At 39.0% G+C, this 17,541-nt stretch overlaps 1 protein-coding gene across 4 annotated transcripts in view; it reads left to right on the top strand.

The window, feature by feature from the left end:
- nt5c2b (5'-nucleotidase, cytosolic IIb) overlaps positions 1-17,541 on the top strand; it is a 44,475-nt gene that overhangs the window by 13,131 nt on the left and 13,803 nt on the right. For 2 of the 4 annotated variants that reach the window (XM_057843315.1, XM_057843316.1), the window contains 5 exons: positions 10,661-10,778; positions 11,064-11,159; positions 11,300-11,391; positions 11,495-11,552; positions 12,107-12,200. In XM_057843315.1, coding sequence (XP_057699298.1) covers positions 10,661-10,778; positions 11,064-11,159; positions 11,300-11,391; positions 11,495-11,552; positions 12,107-12,200 — 458 coding nt within the window. The other 2 variants (XM_057843318.1, XM_057843317.1) reach the window with 2 other exon arrangements.

The raw sequence follows: 17,541 nt of genomic DNA, 5'->3' as shown, positions 1-17,541 counted from the left end.
GCTGTAGATTGTCACTTGGCCTGTCGCGATAAATTTTGGTGGGCGATAAATTCTCTCATAAATTATTGCGATATGCGATATTATTGCGCCCCCCCCCCAATTTTTTTTAACCAATTTACAATAACACAGTAAGAATACAGTATATTTTAATAATACTAAGTAATATTAAGTACATCCATTTAAACGCAATAAACATTTAATCTTAAATTCAAAAATACTTTTTAAGAAATCACAACTAAAAACAATAGACCATGCCTCTTTTAAGTAAAAGACAATATCAATACCGCACAGGAACACAGAATTAAAAAAATGTCTTTTTCAAGAAAAAATAAAATTGCACTTCAATAACTTAAGCATTTAGGCACAGAGGCATAAAGTTGTAGTAACACAAACAATTGCACTTCAAAAACAACAACAGAGAAAAATAAATTAAGTAGCGGTAACAAAAATTTGGCTTCACTAAGACTAGGTTCATACTGCAGGTCTTAATGCACAAACACAATTTTTTTGTCATGTCTGTTTTTTTTTTTTGGTGTGCCCGTTCAGACTGCCTTTGTCCATGGAGCCCGTTCAAGTATCATGCATGAGCACTAATTCGCAGCCCGAGATGTATGGGGTTAGTATGTATAACCCCATAGAGATGCGCTCAGCAAAGTGACCCGCATGCCCAGAAGCATCAAAACAAATTACACCTGCTAGCTGTATGTAATTCCAGGGTGATCATATTTTGATTTCCAAAAATATGACACGAATAACAGACATTAATAATCCCCGTTTAGTCTTTTATTCAAAGTTTATATGGACTGATAGAACGCATACACGCACGCACATAAGCCTTGACCCGTGTGCGTGACATGACGTCGGTGTGTCAATTTGGCCCGTCTCGGCCATGTAAGCAATACTGAAATATTGCTCATTCGGCGCATAGAATGAAAATCGAAAATTGTCAGGCTTATTCTTTTCTTCATTTATTTTTTTATGACTGTGGTCAAGCCCGCTTCATGCATAGAGGCAGAGTTCAAGCTAGAAGCTAATGCTCAGCTACATCGCTCCCGTCCTTCCTGCCGCTTTCGCTTTGCTGACATCATTGCTTTCCGATTCGGGAGACTTGAAAGTTCAGACCGCCAGCCAAATTCTGGAAAAATGTGGCCCAGATCGGATTTAGACTACATACGAAAGTGACCCAGATCGGATTTGGAATGGTCCACTTCTGTGCGACTTGTCACGTTCAGACCGTCAAGTTAATGCTTCACTTGAGTCGGAAAAACACGAAAAAATCGGATTCGTGCATTAAGACCTGCAGTATGAACCTAGGCTAAGTGTCATACAACATTAAACAGAGGTAAAACGGTCTCATTTCTTCAGCAATGTACGCTGACAGTGCACTCGGCCCCGCCTCCCCCCATTGAATGATGGTCACGCAAACTCAAATGTATAAAACGAACATACCCAGGAGTCAATAAAACACAGGGAATCCTCGTAAAAGCATATTGCGCTGTTGGTAACAAGCAAGCCAAACTTTTAACCGCACGTCCGCCGCACATCTGTCGCACGCACGCGCACGTACGCACGTACACATGCACGTGAGGCGATAAATCGCAGCGGGAAAATTACCGCCTTCATTTTCATTTACCGTGCGATAAATGGAATTATTGCATATTGCGACAGGCTTAGTCACTGTCACTCGACGAATACTATCTGATTACTGCAATTCCTTCTACGTGGTGAGACATACAAGACCAACACATTCGCTAATTGGTTAAAATCGGCGAGTACTTACCATTTGTGTTTTTATTGAGTCGTTTATTACCTTTTCATTCCACAAAATACTTTATGCATGTGTTTCCCTCTCATACTTTTAAGCATTGTGTTTTCTTGTGGCAGCTTTAAAGTAGGGCTGTCAAACGATTAAAATTTTTAATCGAGTTAATTACAGCTTAAAAATTAATTAATCGTAATTAATCGCAATTAATCGCAATTCAAACCATCTATAAAATATGCCATATTTTTCTGTAAATTATTGTTGGAATGGAAAGATAAAACAAGATGGATATATACATTCAACATACGGTTAATAAGCACTGTATTTGTTTATTATAACAATAAATCAACAAGATGGCATTAACATTATTAACATTCTGTTAAAGTGATCCATGGATAGAAAGACTTGTAGTTCTTAAAAGATGAATATTAGTACAAGTTATAGAAATGTTATATTAAAACGCCTCTTAATGTTTTCGTTTTAATAAAATTTCTAAAATTTTCAATCAAAAAATAAACTAGTAGCCCTATTCTGTCCTCAATGTGTGTGAGTACACAAATTGACAGATAGCGAACATAAGTTCAAAAAAGAAATCAGATGGTGTGGCAAAGTTGCATGGGCTTTACTGAAGTCATCTCTTTTTGACAGGAGCACGTTTCTTGTATTTTTGTAAAACTGAAAATAACAAGGCAATGTGTCAATAACTTGCATAAATCACAAAATAACATAAAATGTACACACACGTGTCCATTTGAGCAGTAGCACTAGCCAATTAGCTCACAAGCATCTAACAATGTAACTGCATTTCACCATATATGTGAACAAATTCAAATACACATCATCAATAACTATCTAATGCTCATGAATATAAACAAAGGAGGAATATAACTCACAAGCGATGCATGTATTAGACACAAACAGTGTGATGGGGCTATGAGAACTGCCACTGAATACTGGATGCGGACGTTAGCTGGTCTGAATAGCAGTGTCTATTAGTGTGAGTTCGCGTCGACATATAATCACGTCAGAAAAGCGCGCCGAAACCCAAATAATCAGCTGCACTGAATTGCCAGCAGAGGGCGACATTACGCCACATAACATATCCAAGTCACACCCAAGCGCCAGCAGAGGGCGGAAAAACTCCATAAAACACAGTTAACAAGTTGGCCTTTCACTGTACTGACATTTAAATCTGTCTGAGCAGGCCTAGTGCGTTAATTGCGTCAAATATTTTAACGTGATTAATTTAAAAAATTAATTAACGCCCGTTAACGCGATAATTTTGACAGCCCTACTTTAAAGCAGATTTTTTTTGTTGTTGACCACTTTAGTCACGTAGCATATTTAAACTAGGGATGTCCCAATCCAGGTTTTTGCTCTTCCGATCCGATATTGTTTTGCACTTCCGATCCGATACCGATACTGGCCGATACCGGCCTATCTGAGCATGTGGTAAAGTTTAAAGTTATTTAGCCTCCATACTTAGTTGTCAGACTCATGTTGAAAAAGGTTTTAGTACTCTTGATAACAACTAGCCAGCTGAATTAGGTGAGTTTGAATAACACACAACGGTTGGTAACAAGAAATTGACCTGTTTATTCAGTGACAAACACAACACATTATAAATAACAAACAGAAATGGCATAGTCAGTCAGTAAAACGTGCAAATAATATTGTAAACTGTCTTGAAAAAGCAAAACACACAAACAACCTCAGTGGAAAAGCCTACAAACCCCCCAAGCTATTAGGTGCTTTTAATGTTTCGTGCATTAGTTACAAAAATTGCATAAAAAGCCTCTGAGGTTTAAATAAACGACTATTTCAGTATCAATTTAACATTTTAAAACGGTATATAAAATACTCAAGTCCCCATTCTGTATCAGCAGCTTTAAAGTACATTTAATTTTGCGAATCAACTGTTAAAGTTGTTAAAATTGCTCCCGTTATTCCATAATTTCCCTTCTGTCTACTTTCGACATGCGAAAGTTTTAAAACTGTTTTGAAGATAGATTCAAGTAATGATTTTGCTGATTTAGGAGTATTTTAGATAAAAAGTTAATTAGGTTCGCTTGGAAGGTTCACAACAGCCTACTTGGGAAGTCTTCTGCTTTAAGATGGCGGCTGTTTACTAACGCATCCAGTTTTCAATACTTCAGTGTTGCTAACGCAGTCGAGTCTGCCGTTTTGCATCTAATTCTATATACATATTACCGTAATTACTGGACTATTGGGTGCCCCTGATTACAAGCCTCACCCAGTACATTTTTAAAGGAAAAACCATTTTGTACATACATGAGCCTCTCCTGCCTATAAGCCGCGTGTGCCCACTTAGTAAAATGAGACATTGACAAAGAAATACAGTTTTCAAACATTTAATAACACACCTTAACTTTTCGTTCCAAACAGCGCCGGCAAACACGGCAGTTATATAGCAGCGGCACGGAAGTTGCATAGCATCAGCATGGCGGTGCCGCACTAATTGTGCTGGTTAATAAAAACATAAAAGTCTTTGTTAGCAATCTTCTTCCTGTGCATTCAAAAAATGAAAGTCTTCACCCTCAGTGTCGGATATGAAGACCCTCAGATGCACTTCGCCACGCACGCACCTACTCAGTCTGTCCTTCGCGTCGCCTTCAATGTCTCCCATAATGAGGCATATTCACTCCCAGCCTATGCCGTCCTCCTCGCAGCAGGCTGGCCCCTAAAAGCCCACTGGTGATGGCGGACTCTTTCACAGCGCTTCACGATGCCCCCAAAGCTGCTCTTCGCATTCGGCGAGTCTTGGCAAACGATCTCTCGCCGCTCGTCATCAAAGCGTCCCATACAACTCGGATGGCCAATTTAATTTCTTCTAGCATTTTCCATGATGCAGGTCTGCCAATTCTACTCATGCGCAAAGACGAGGGTTCGCCACCTCTATTCATGCACAATGTACAAAGTTAAACTACCGGTAGTAGTGCGAACTAGCGTCTTCCTCGACACATATATTCCACGTGTCTCACTCCCACATTCCATGCTCGAGCGCCCCTGGTGGCCGTCAGAAAAATACACAAATTGGCCGCATCATTGCACATGCCGCAGGATCCAAAATGAGAGAAAAAAGTAGCGGCTTGTAGTCCGGAAATTACGGTATATCTATTATCTCCAGTAAAACGACGTTGACGTAGTTTGTAGCGGTTGTCAGCAGCATTCAGGTATTCTTGTGTTTTTTTATCCAGCGGCATGAGTTGAGCTAAAGCCGTGAGTTGAGCATTGGCATTACCCGGGTCTATAACAAGCATGATGTTTACTTTTGGGACGCAATGCGGTCAGTTTCTCATTGCGTCCCAAAGACCGCACTGTGTATTAGTTCCGCTTTACTTGACATATTTCAATAATCGGAATTTGGATGTTGGTGAATCATTCTCGAATCTTCCACGGCCGAATCGCTCAAGGATGTAATGATGGCTGGGCATGTTGTACCGTGGTTCTAAGTGTTGGATGGTGCGTCTTTACTCACGAGAGATAATGGCTCGTCATCCAGAATGAATTCTTCGGCAATGACTCTTGTTATTGCCTGGGCTTTGGGACTGTCGAGTGCCAGTTTGTCACGCATAGCAAATGTTTCTGCCAGTGTTAGTTGCGTAGGACCTTTCTTTTTGTCTTCGGTTTTCTTAACATACTCCTTATATTGTTCGTGGTGGTATTTCGCTAAATGCTTGATTAGGTTGGTTGTATTAAAACTTCTTACAGCTTTACCACCACGCTTGACTTTATTGTGGCATATGTTGCATTCTGCCTCTTCGTCTTTGTCGTCCTTTAAGGTGAAATGATCCCACACAGCTGACATTTTTACCGATAAAGTTTCTCGGGTAAATTGGGAGACGGTAATGTAAATGTAGTATGTTGAAGGTGTGCCGTAAAATGCGGGCCGGATTTTAGGAAAACCGAAACAAAACTGAAATGGATTATGTAAATTGGTGCGCTGGAAAACCTGGAAGGGACTTAAAAAAAACTGGATCGGAATTTTTCCCTGTTGGCCGATCCGATACCGATGTGCATTTTTTTGCCCATATCGGCGTCCGATCCGATCCAAATATCGGATCGGGACATCTCTAATTTAAACCACCCTTATTTGATATTACTACGTATAAGTATTTTTTTAAGGCTTGTTTAATATGTTCTGTCTGTATGTATCTAAACAAAACACGCTGAAAGTTTACTGTAGTACTTTGAGTGTCAAATTCGCACATTTTGGCAAATCACCGTTTTTTTTTTTTTTCCTACGCTTGTCTCATCTCATTCCGTCTTTCCTGTTCATTTTGCTTTTGTTGCTTGTTTTGTGAAATATCAACAGTGCTTTCATGCTCATTCATGTTCCTCACGGGTTCAAATTCAAAGGGTTGAACAGATGACATGGTTATGTCGCTAGAGTCATACTCTGGAAGCCCGGCAGGGTAACCATGTGACGTCACCCCCCCTGCAACCTCTACAATAATGGCAACCTTCTAATTAAACTAATTTTACAAATTGTATAGAAACGAAAACATTAAGAGGGATTTCAATATCAAATTATTTTAACTCATAATAAGTTTTTTTTTTAATGTTTTGTATTATTATTTTTTTTAAGAACTACATGTCTTTCTATCCGTGGATCCCTTTTAAAAAGTCTTTTGTTTATGTTTTATGTTAAGTTTTTGTTACTATACCAACACCTCCCAATCAGCAATTTTATGGTGCACAAGATACATGGTTTAGCAATTCTAATCTCACTAAAATAATGCTCCTGTAATTATGTAATTAGACATCAATCACCTCCTAAATGACAGTTCTAACGACCAGCTTTACAGTCTAGATTAAGATATGGTATGACATGCTAAAATGAGGTTTGTATATGTCAAGGTCAACATGCAAAAGCCGACCGGGCAGTCAACTAGAGAAAGTGAGAATGGTGAATGCAAAGGTAACTGAGGGCAAACAACTCTTAAAATAGGTTTCTTTGTAGCTCCACTGAATTTCAGGACGAATATGACGAGTGTGTGGTGGAAGGAGGAAGAGAAGTGAGTGGAGGACGAGGAGGAGGTGGTGGACAGGCAATGTAATGAGTGTGTGTTCCTGCTCTGGGCAGAAGGCCAAGACCCTCTGTTTACTGAAGAGCCTCAGCTGGGGTTGAGAGACGGATGGGGGATTGAGCAGCTAAAGGCGACGTGATTTTAATACAGAAACAGTCTCTGGATTTATGAGTTCGCAAAACAACAATACCAGTCCCAATCTAAAGGTCTGTATCGGTGTGTTCTGCAATGTTTTGCTAATGCTTGGCACCACACAAACTGGAATGACACTGGATATTTTGTTTTGCACAATTCTTCCCAAACGCCTCCAAGGGGGCCTCCCACAATCCCACCGAGAGTAAGAAAAGCAGTCATCAACACAAACACATTCTCCATTTTATATTTATAACATGTGACATATCTTTGTTCCAGTGTCAGATTGCATTTTAATCCTACGCCTGCCATTCGGAGCCTCGCAGAGCTCATCTTAGTTCAAGTTTGGCCCAGGGGTTAATACGGCGATTGGACTCATCACCCTGCCTAGAGCTCATCTGAGCTTCCGCCGAAAGTTGGACCATTTTTCATTTTCATCCCTGATCAAGTGTCCATGTTGATTCATGTGCAGAACATCCAGGCTCCTGTTGATACAAACACACACTAGTGTACAATGTGTGTGCGCATTCATTTGTGCATGCTTGACGGGGTTTCAAAGGTGTGTGTGTGTGTGGTGCGGGTGCATGTTGTTGATCAACAGACTGAATCAACAGCTCAATCTGGATTGGATAGAGTCAATGGAAAAAGTTGTTTGTATGTTTGTAGCATCAGTTTAATGGATTTAGTTATGTTTGCCTAATATTTCATTGCCTAATATCTCAATTGTTTACTGTATAGTAACTGTCTGAGTCACAGGTTCAGTCCGTACTCCAATGTTCACATTTACATTTATTACCTATAAAATAAAGTGAGATAAGATGTCACATAAGACAGTATTGCAAAGGATCCTTTGCACTTTTTTTGCATGTTGAAATCTGCCACAGTATCTACAAAAACGTACGTCTCAAAGATTCATAAGTAGTCCTGAGAAGAACATCCTTATCAGTAGGGATGGGAATCGAAATCCGATTCCAATTCGGAACCGGTTCCGAGTGTTTCGAGGCCTCGACATCACAATGAAAAAGCCTGAACGATCCCTTTAACGATTCCTAAAGACGCGTATTGCGTCGTGACGTGTGTTGTTGTCCAGACGCATCAAACTAGCATGGCGCCAAGAACCACTCGCTCCAAAGTTTGACTACACTTCACCAGGAAAGAGTGTGAAAATGAAAGGTTACGACGGGTAAGCACGAGCATTGCAGCCATAAACATAACAATGACAGCACGTAGGTTCAAACGCTCGAAAGTGTGTCTTCACTTCACGAGGAAAAATTACAACAAAGCGACTTGCAGTCATTGCAAGGTGGAGATAACTGCATCGGGAGGGAATACGATTGCGCTGTCCTCACAGAGAGGCTAAGGCTCAGTCCAGGCTATAAAAAAAATAAATAAATAAAAGTGCTCAGTCCTGGCTATAAAAAAAAAAAAAAAATGTCCCGGCTATACAGCTAGCTAAACTCCCAAATGACGATGCAGAAGACGTTGGTATAATTTGCTGACTTTATTCAACCATTACTTGAAGAGTGAAACTAAGAATAGAAATGAAACAAATCAATTTCGTCCCCAATAACAAACAGGTTTGCATCAACGTAAATCAGCGATGATTAGCTGCTAATAACAGTATGGTTAGCATTCGTTCGCTAGCATTAGCACATCGTTCAAACCACTACACAACTGGATTTAAGTGTCCGATCGCGAGTGGAAACACAACAACAACAACACAAAAGATGATACATACAGGCGTTGCCTCTGTAGATGTTAACATTAACAAAGAACGTAGGCTCGTAGAGGTGTTTCCCTCTCTCACTCACTTGGATGCGGCATTTCTTCTTTGGGTGTATGCGCGCTCCAGGAGTCCTCAAACTGCGGCCCGCGGCCCAAATACGGCCCGCCTCCACATTTGGTCCGGCCATTTTGAAATTTTTTTTTTCTCAATCGTGTTATTTATTTTCTGGCCTTGTCCTTGAAGAATTCAGAGAGGGTTATTTGGTTATTATCTATTTAATTAATAGTGTTTTTATTATTAATTATTATTATTATTATAAAGAATCCAGAAAGGGTTATTTGATTGTGGCTTTCTGAAAAAGAAAAATTTTTTACATTTATGCACTTCTGCAATCGTCACACTTTTTCTGTAACAAACTGACCCCGGCCCCTCATCAGAGAAGGGAAAAGTTATGTGGCCCTCACAGGAAAAAGTTTGGGGACCCCTGCTTTAACACATATTGCCAAAGGCAGAACAAAAACCTATCTGCCAATATATACCAATATTTTTTATTTCTATTAGATAAACGTTTCAGTAAAATGTTACACATTCTTGTGTATTTGCCACTTATTACCATAGTTAACATTGAGGCTTTGGGCCTCTTTTGATCTCGTTGTGAGTTTGTAAGGTTGTGACTTCTGAGTAAACAAACTCGATGCCAATCAAAACGTTTGTTCTTTTTCCCCAAATTAGAATCGATAAAGAATCGAATCGTTAAGCAATATCGATAATTGAATCGGAATCGTAAAAATCCTATCAATTCCCATCCCTACTATTTCAGTAGAAAAATTGAAGTGAAGGCAAGTGCAAGCTGCTAAAGTGTCTGCCCTGTCTGAAAGAGAGACATCGTTGTATTTCTTGTTTTTGCAATGCTGTCGTCACCTTTCAATGATAAGGAATTTCAGTCAGTGGAATGCAAACATTGGCCCATAGGTTGAATTGTGAGAAATCGTGAAAGAACTTGTTGAATATTACATGTGTTTGTTGTTTAGGAGGTCACTTCTTGGTTAGTGGAGTATTACTTACATGCATACAGCCAGTGCTGTTATTTTTCCCAGCAAGGATTGGTTGTTTTCTCTAGTGCCCACATTTATGCCATGTTGCTCAAAAAGTGAAAATGAATGTCATGTGTGACATTTCTACAAGTTTAATAGAAATTATTTTAGTATTTTGAACTGTTTTATTTATAACTGTATACTGTCAGGATAACGCGGGCAGGCAGGTGGTATGGATCCAAATGCAGAAAAAGGGAACCGAGGCAGATAGACGGTGCAAAAATGATTTAATTAAGGCAAGCAAAAAACAAAGTACCAAGAAATAATTTGGAGATCCCAAAAATCAACGCAGCAAACAAAACTCAAGTTACTAACAAAAGGCTGGGTATCAAAAACTTACTGAGGGGAACACGAGGGCTTAGAGAAAACTGACGAGAACAGGTTCGGACGTGCGCATGGAGATTGACAATGACGCAACAAGGAGTGAAAAGAAACTGGGAGCTTATATACACACACAGACAAAGGGTAACAAGACAACAAGGAACAGATGGGTGACACAGGAGGACGCAGATTAGAGGATACACTAGGAGCAGATACAACAGGTGAAATCAGTGGGCAATCACAGGGACACACTCAGAGGGAACCAACACAAAACCTAACATACATTTAGCAGGATATACAGTACAAACTAAATACATAAATGACATACATAATATGGCAGAAGGACAAAAAGGCCTGTTGAAGTTTTTCTAAGACTATCGATATATTTTCCTCAGAAACTATCACAATAAATGTTAGCAGAATAAAATCAAGGATGCTATTATAATATTACAAATTATAAATTATTGGTGTCTGTAATTCATGAACTTAATGTAAAAATCGATTTAGCGCTTCTATGAGAAGCTTAAATGCCAAATATTTTAATTCATTCTTTCCTTGTGTGTTCATGGTCTAGTGTATAAATCACCAGAATATGAGTCGCTTGGATTTGAGCTGACAGTGGAGCGTCTGGTTTCCATCGGTTATCCCCAGGAGCTGTTCAGCTTCGTCTACGATCCATCCTTTCCTACCAGGTGGGCCCAACTGCTACGCTAACCGCTCTACATGACCTTTATTTGACTAGAACTACTGTAAAGGGCCTCCAACAAAAGTGTAATAGGTTGATTGAACATTCCAAATTTTCCGTAGGTGTGAATGTGACCATGAATGGTTATAGTGATCTATGTTCTAGTGTTCTGGTGCAGATGAATGATGAATGAATAATATCAGATGAAACAGAGAAATGAACAGAAATTAACTGTAACTATACAACTTTTAACAATAAAAATGACTTGTTTTTTGTTTTGTTTTTTGTTAAGGGGCCTTGTTTTTGACACCATGTATGGGAACCTGTTGAAGGTTGACGCCTACGGTAATATTCTGGTCTGCGTCCACGGATTCAACTTCCTCAGAGGGTGAGGCTTCTGAACATTCATCTCTCCTCGTCTCTGAGGAAGATTGTTAGTAACACTGTCAGGTTTGTGTCCTCTTATGGAATGTGTGCCTACATCACAGCCCTCACCAGCTAATCTCAACATGTTTCCGCTTTCCCCAGCCCCGAGATCCGTGAGCGCTACCCAAACAAGTTCATCCAAAGGGATGATACTGAGCGCTTTTATATTCTTAACACACTCTTTAACCTGCCGGGTACGTTGTTTGCGCAACGATTGAATATTGACAGAAATTGTGTGTGCATGTTAGTGTATGATAGTTTGTGACTGACAATTGTTCTTTTTTTATTTTATTTTAGAGACGTACCTCTTTGCATGTTTAGTGGATTTCTTCTCCAACTGTGATAGATACACAAGGTAAGTAGTTGCTCATCACAATAAATGCTATATGCCTTGCAGCATAGTGCTTGGCACAACATGTCAAATCATTTAAACCAACCTGGGGATATAACACAGACCCGTTACATTGAAGCTGCACGTTGAAGTCAAACAGTCAATGACTGAATTAATACATTTTCTATCCCTAACTGTAAAAAAAATGATAGATTTCTATTATAACGACACACATGTAAAACATGTTTACAAACTTTAGAAAGAGAAAAAAGCAGAATAATGTTTGGATGCTAAGCAACGAGTCCAGTGGCCTTTACATTTGTTGAGGGTATAATCTAGAATGGTTGCATGATCTTTGTCCTCTGAAACCTGGTTGTTGGTCTTTTAGGGGAAGAATGCTTTCCTGTTTGGCTGGGGACCCCTTCATCAAGGGAAGGCTATCCCAATCAAAAGCAAATTAGCAAAAAGACTAAAAAAAGAAAAAGAAAAAAAAACTAAAAAATGTTTTGCAAAACGTTTTGGAAAGATGTCTTGTACAACAGGTATTTACATGTGGCTCTCTGCCTCTTCTCTTTCAGCTGCGAGACTGGCTTTAAGGACGGTGACCTTTTCATGTCTTACAAGAGCATGTTCCAGGATGTCCGCGATGCGGTTGACTGGGTCCACTTTAAGGTAAAGCATGCGTAAAAGCAACGGTTGCTAAAAAAAAAATGAATGTGAACCCTATTGAATTACCTGGATTCGAATCAATGAATGAAAAGAACATTGAACATGACTTTTTTTTTAAAGTAAATAAATAAAAGTGATTAAATTTACATGACAACAATGCTTTCATATGTGGTGATAACCAAGTTACAAACAGATATTTAAATGCATTCAAAAACCGAAGTATACACCCATTCCCATGTGGGTGGTGTGGGTTTAGGGGTTCGATTCCACATTTCATAAGTATTCTTGGGCAACATATTGAACCCCAAATTTCTCCTGATGCTAGATAAATGAGCAGATAGTGTCACATAGAATGAGCCTTGATGGTGAAAAGGCGCTATACAATTGTAAATACGTTTTTCCAAAACCTGATTACGTGGTTGTAGACATGTGCCGATTACCGGTTTGAAGGTATACCGTGGTATGAAAACGTCAAAGTTTCAAAACCACAAACATTTTCCGTCACACAGTCACTAAGCTATTAGCTATTTTTTATGTCCCAAAAATGCATTGAGAATCCCTCGCTTGCAGTTGTAAGGGTCAAGCCTCCCCCACCTCAGTGTCAGTGAGTCAGCTGTGCTACACGATGGCAGGAGGAAGTAAAACTCCTGAACTTTTTTCCCCGATCGAAGAAAACGAAATTGCTAGTAAGGGAATATTTCGGCTACAGAAAAGTTACAGACAGCCTCAGTTTAGAGGAGGAGGGCCAACCGACATGTGAAACATGTTTGAAGGAGGGTGGCTGCTGAGGAGGCAATACCTTCAATATGATTTCGCATTTATACAAATTTAAAGGTTAGTAAAAACTGTCATGAATGTTTCCCACCAACTACGAGAGTTAACTCCAGCGTGTTTACTGTGTCTAGGGGTGGTAAAACATGTGGTTTTCTTTCTGTCTGGCAACTGTCTGTGTTGAGTAAGAGAGTTGTGTATAATCTAAACATGATACGAGTCATACACACGTGCTTTTTATGGACAATAATTCATTTATTTTTGTTCTGATGGTAATAATGTTGAGCTGTGCCTGTGGGTTTAGGCTCACCTAGGACTGCATTTATTTTAATTTTATTTAGAATATTTCAGTTATTTATTTATTTATTTTTTTAAAACTTGAAATTATGCTTATGTTCTAATTTTCTAATACATTTTGAAAAATAAAAATTCTGTTCAATGGATTTTTTTAAAAAACCCAAATATCTCAAAGTAACACATTTTAGAGTTGTAAATGCAATACAATGATACTGTGAAACCGTGATATTTTGGTTTAAGGTTATCATACTGTCAGAAAATCATACCGGAACATGCCTACGTGGTTGGCTGTGTGTTGGTTTTGCTCACATTTCCCTTTTAAAATACAATAGTACATCTCAGATCTCATTGATTAAATAACTGCTTTTTCTTAAATGCTTTCAAGAGGGTGTATTCATTGCTGCATCTGCTCCAAGATCTTTACAGATTTGTTAAAATAATTTCTTTTTCAAAACAACTAATTTTGTTGTAAATCAATGGCGCACATTCACGAGATTATTTTGCAGTGTAGTTTTCTGTTCAAAATGTTGCTTTCATATACAGTATATATATATATATGTATAAATTATGATTAGTTAATTACAAAGCAAACGCGTTAGAAATATAAAGCATTTTTAATCGCAGTTCGCGTTCGCAACGTGGAACTATTGTGACAGTTTTCACAGTTCCTGGTAATAATGTCCAGATCCGATCGCGTGATCGGAAATCGGGCTGATCATGCCATTTTTCGGAGGACTGGAGTCAGGTGAAAAGGATTGGGTTTTCAATTTAAAAGAAATTATTAATAGTTAATAATTAATAGTTTTTTGCATCATGCTCGTACTGCTTCTCACTCTCTCTCCTGCTGCTTTTCTTGGTCAGCAGACAGCTAGAATTCACTCCTTAAAGTTAACAATGATTGACAGGTTTGTAGCTTTGATCTGACGAATGACTGCTCTACAGATCTACAAACAAAGGCACAGATGTGTCAATCATCATTTAGCTCGTTACACAATAGCGGTATTGTGGTGTGGCAACTAATGATGCACCGATACCGATACTAGTACTAGTACAGGGGCGCCGATCCGGCCCAAAATGGTAGTATCGGTATCGGCGAGTACCAACAAAGACGGCGCCGATGCCATTTACCGGTCCATTATTATAACATTTGACCGCAGCCTTTTTTTTTTCTCCTGGCGCTCACTACACTTTGTCTCTGTGTTGTGTGATGACACGTGAACACCAAACAGCTATCGCTATTGGCCTGCTCCAGACCAATGAGAACGGGCCAATAGCCACTTCTGACCAATGACATGGCCGATATGGCCAACATGGTGGCGGTCGGGAAATATTTCAAAATAGAAATCCCGTCAATTAAAATCAATGGCTGCGTGCAAGATTTGCGGCCTGAAAGTTTCGAGATATGGAGTTAAATCGGCCAGTTTCAATACCTCGAACCTGATAAAACATTTGAAGATGAAACGTGAACGAACACAACAAGTTTGAGCCTGCAAGAGCAGGACTGCTATCCAGAGGAAGGGCGCTGGACAGGTGCAACAATCTCTGGTCAGTTCACTACGTCTACTTTACTTTTATTGTCTTTTACTGAAAGAAATGCTGCAGTAATTTGGGAACTGTTTCCAAAGTAGGGTTGCCACCTTTCAGAAATAGAAATAAGGGACCCCCCCAAGGCTAATAGAGAGACGGGATGCTGTGGTCAATTATTATTACTATTACTATTATTATTATTACTTATAATTGTTAGCGTCCGCAAATGCGGAAACAAGGTTGGACCTCGAAGCGGACAACAAGCGGGGGATAAGTACAAGGGTTTAATGATTGCAAACAAAAAATAACATGCGATCGCGGGATAGTAGAAATAACAAAAGGAGTCCGTGACAGCAGGTCGACGGAGCTCAATACTACAAACTTGAAGGTAAACTAAGACGATAGGCAGCGAGCCAAAAAGCCAAAATAAAAACACTCAAATACCTGCACAGGGTAGAGGTTACAAACGAGTGCAGCACACTAACAGAAAAAAGCCAATGCAGGGGCGTAACAAGCAAATGTAGCGAGACTATAGTGCGAGATGTCAAATGGCGATCAGCAAAGCAAATATCTCGGCAGCCTTCTCTGAGCTCACCCGTGCTTAAATGCTGCGTTGATGAGCCCGCATTGGATTCAGGTGCGACGTCAGGAACGCCCCCACTAACAGCCCAGCAACAAAACACAATCTAACCAGCAGCAGAATGTGACAATAATTTCATGAAAGTTGCACTGTTTGGCCTTTGAGAGGTTTAAAAAAAATTTTACTCAGTTCATTCAGAGTTTATTATTATGAACTTATTTTTACCTTCATACTGTTGGGCTAGTATTATACTTTGTACTAGTCTTTTTCCTATTTTGCAAAGGTAAGCAACAGCCTGACAAAGCCTTGATAGCAATGATTTCACATCCAATTATGTAGCTCTTTGGGGGGGGGGGGAAAGAAAATTTTTTATATATATATATATATATATATATATATATATATATATATATATATATATGTATAAACGGGGTGCTATCGGTATGGTATCGGTATCGGCCGATACTGCACAGCCAGGTATCGGTATCGGGGCCAAAAAATGGTATCGGTTTAACACTAGTGGCAACTCATTGTGTAAGTGAGAGGCTGTTTCCAGCATCGCGAGCGTCAAAACGTGAGTGGATTTGAGTTGACTCACTCAATGAAGCATTTAATAAAGACAAACATTTTTCCACATTATTCTAGTTTAAAAATCATACCTGGTACAACCGATTATGTTGCTGAGCAAAATTCTAAACAGAAGGTGACTTTTTTTTAAACTGGGAAGAACATGACAGGAAAGAAACATTTTCAAACATGACACAGGAGCTGCTATCTTTCAAACATCGCATACAACCCACATGTTCTGGTCCAGGGCTCCAGACTAACATTTTTTACTAAGAGCACAGTGGCCCCTAAATTAATATTTTAGGGGCGCACACTGTAAATCGACATGCAAAGTTTTCCTCTAATTTTCACTGTTTAACCGATAAATACTTTCATGATAAATGCATAAAACTACAAACTATTTTATTTTCTATAAGTTTTGACCAGTATACTGCTTAGAAATAAGGTTGACACATGAGTTAATTTTTGGAAGACCCAGCTGTAACATGGATGCAGAGTATTCCATTCATGACAAAAAAAATATATATGTGTGTGCGTATATAAATATATATGAAGAAAAAGTTTAAAAAAGCAAAATCCGCTATTACCCCAATACACGGTGCAAAAGTGGTGTCGTCATTGTATGTAGAATTACATTTGATGCCATTTTTTCATTGCAGCTCATGCTGGCCCTGAAACTTAGTGAACGGCATTTCTTCTTTGGAAATGAAATAGGGCTGCAGCTATCGATTATTTTAGTAGTCGATTAATCGATGAATTAAACAGTTCGATTAATCGAGTAATCGGATTGGGAACATTAAAAATTAAAATATCTGGGATGAGCCTCAAACAGTATAAAAAATGAATAAATGAGAATCTATGTAAAAGAACAATTGGCTAACTTACATAGCAAAAATCTGCTAGCTTAAATGCTATAAAATGCTAACTTTTTTTTTTTTTTAATGCTCTTAACAAATAGTTCAGACTCATTTCCACAAAAAAACTGCTAAATATGCAGCACCTATAAACTTAATTAAGGATGCATTAAAAAACATTAGCCCAAAAGAAAACTTTGATTACGTTGGTCTGAACAGGGAGCAGTTGGATTTAGCCATGTGAAATGCGGCAGACCAGAGGGCAGTGTATCCACCCTAATCAATAAAAATAAATGTAAACACTTTCAAAATAAACCAATAAACGCCACTGTAATGAAACGAATACTCGAAGCAACAAAATTTAATTCGAATATTTTTTTTCTAATCGAATACTCGAGTTAGTCGATTAATCGTTGCAGCACTAAAATGAAATATCCCATGCTGAATTTAATTTTCATCTCTGCCTCCCCGGTGGACTGGTTAGCTACCGTCTGCCTCCTAAATGTAATTGGGAGAGGAGTTGAGCTAGGATCGCAAATATCTCTGCAGATTTTATGTCTAAGACTGGCTTTGTGTTTGATCAATGTGTCATGTTTAAACTGGGTAGTGCCAGTATTGTCTGCAAATTTAGTGTTACTTGCATGCTGAGGGTATCGCGAGCAGAATTTGCAGTTCATAGAGTTTGTCTGCTTAAGATACATAAGCCAGGTGAACTCTCCAAGCCACTCATCCTGAAAAATGAATATCC

The sequence above is a fragment of the Corythoichthys intestinalis genome, chromosome 8 (assembly GCF_030265065.1).
Source record: "Corythoichthys intestinalis isolate RoL2023-P3 chromosome 8, ASM3026506v1, whole genome shotgun sequence".
NCBI lineage: Eukaryota > Metazoa > Chordata > Actinopteri > Syngnathiformes > Syngnathidae > Corythoichthys > Corythoichthys intestinalis.
This window is presented reverse-complemented; position numbering and strand designations above follow the sequence as displayed.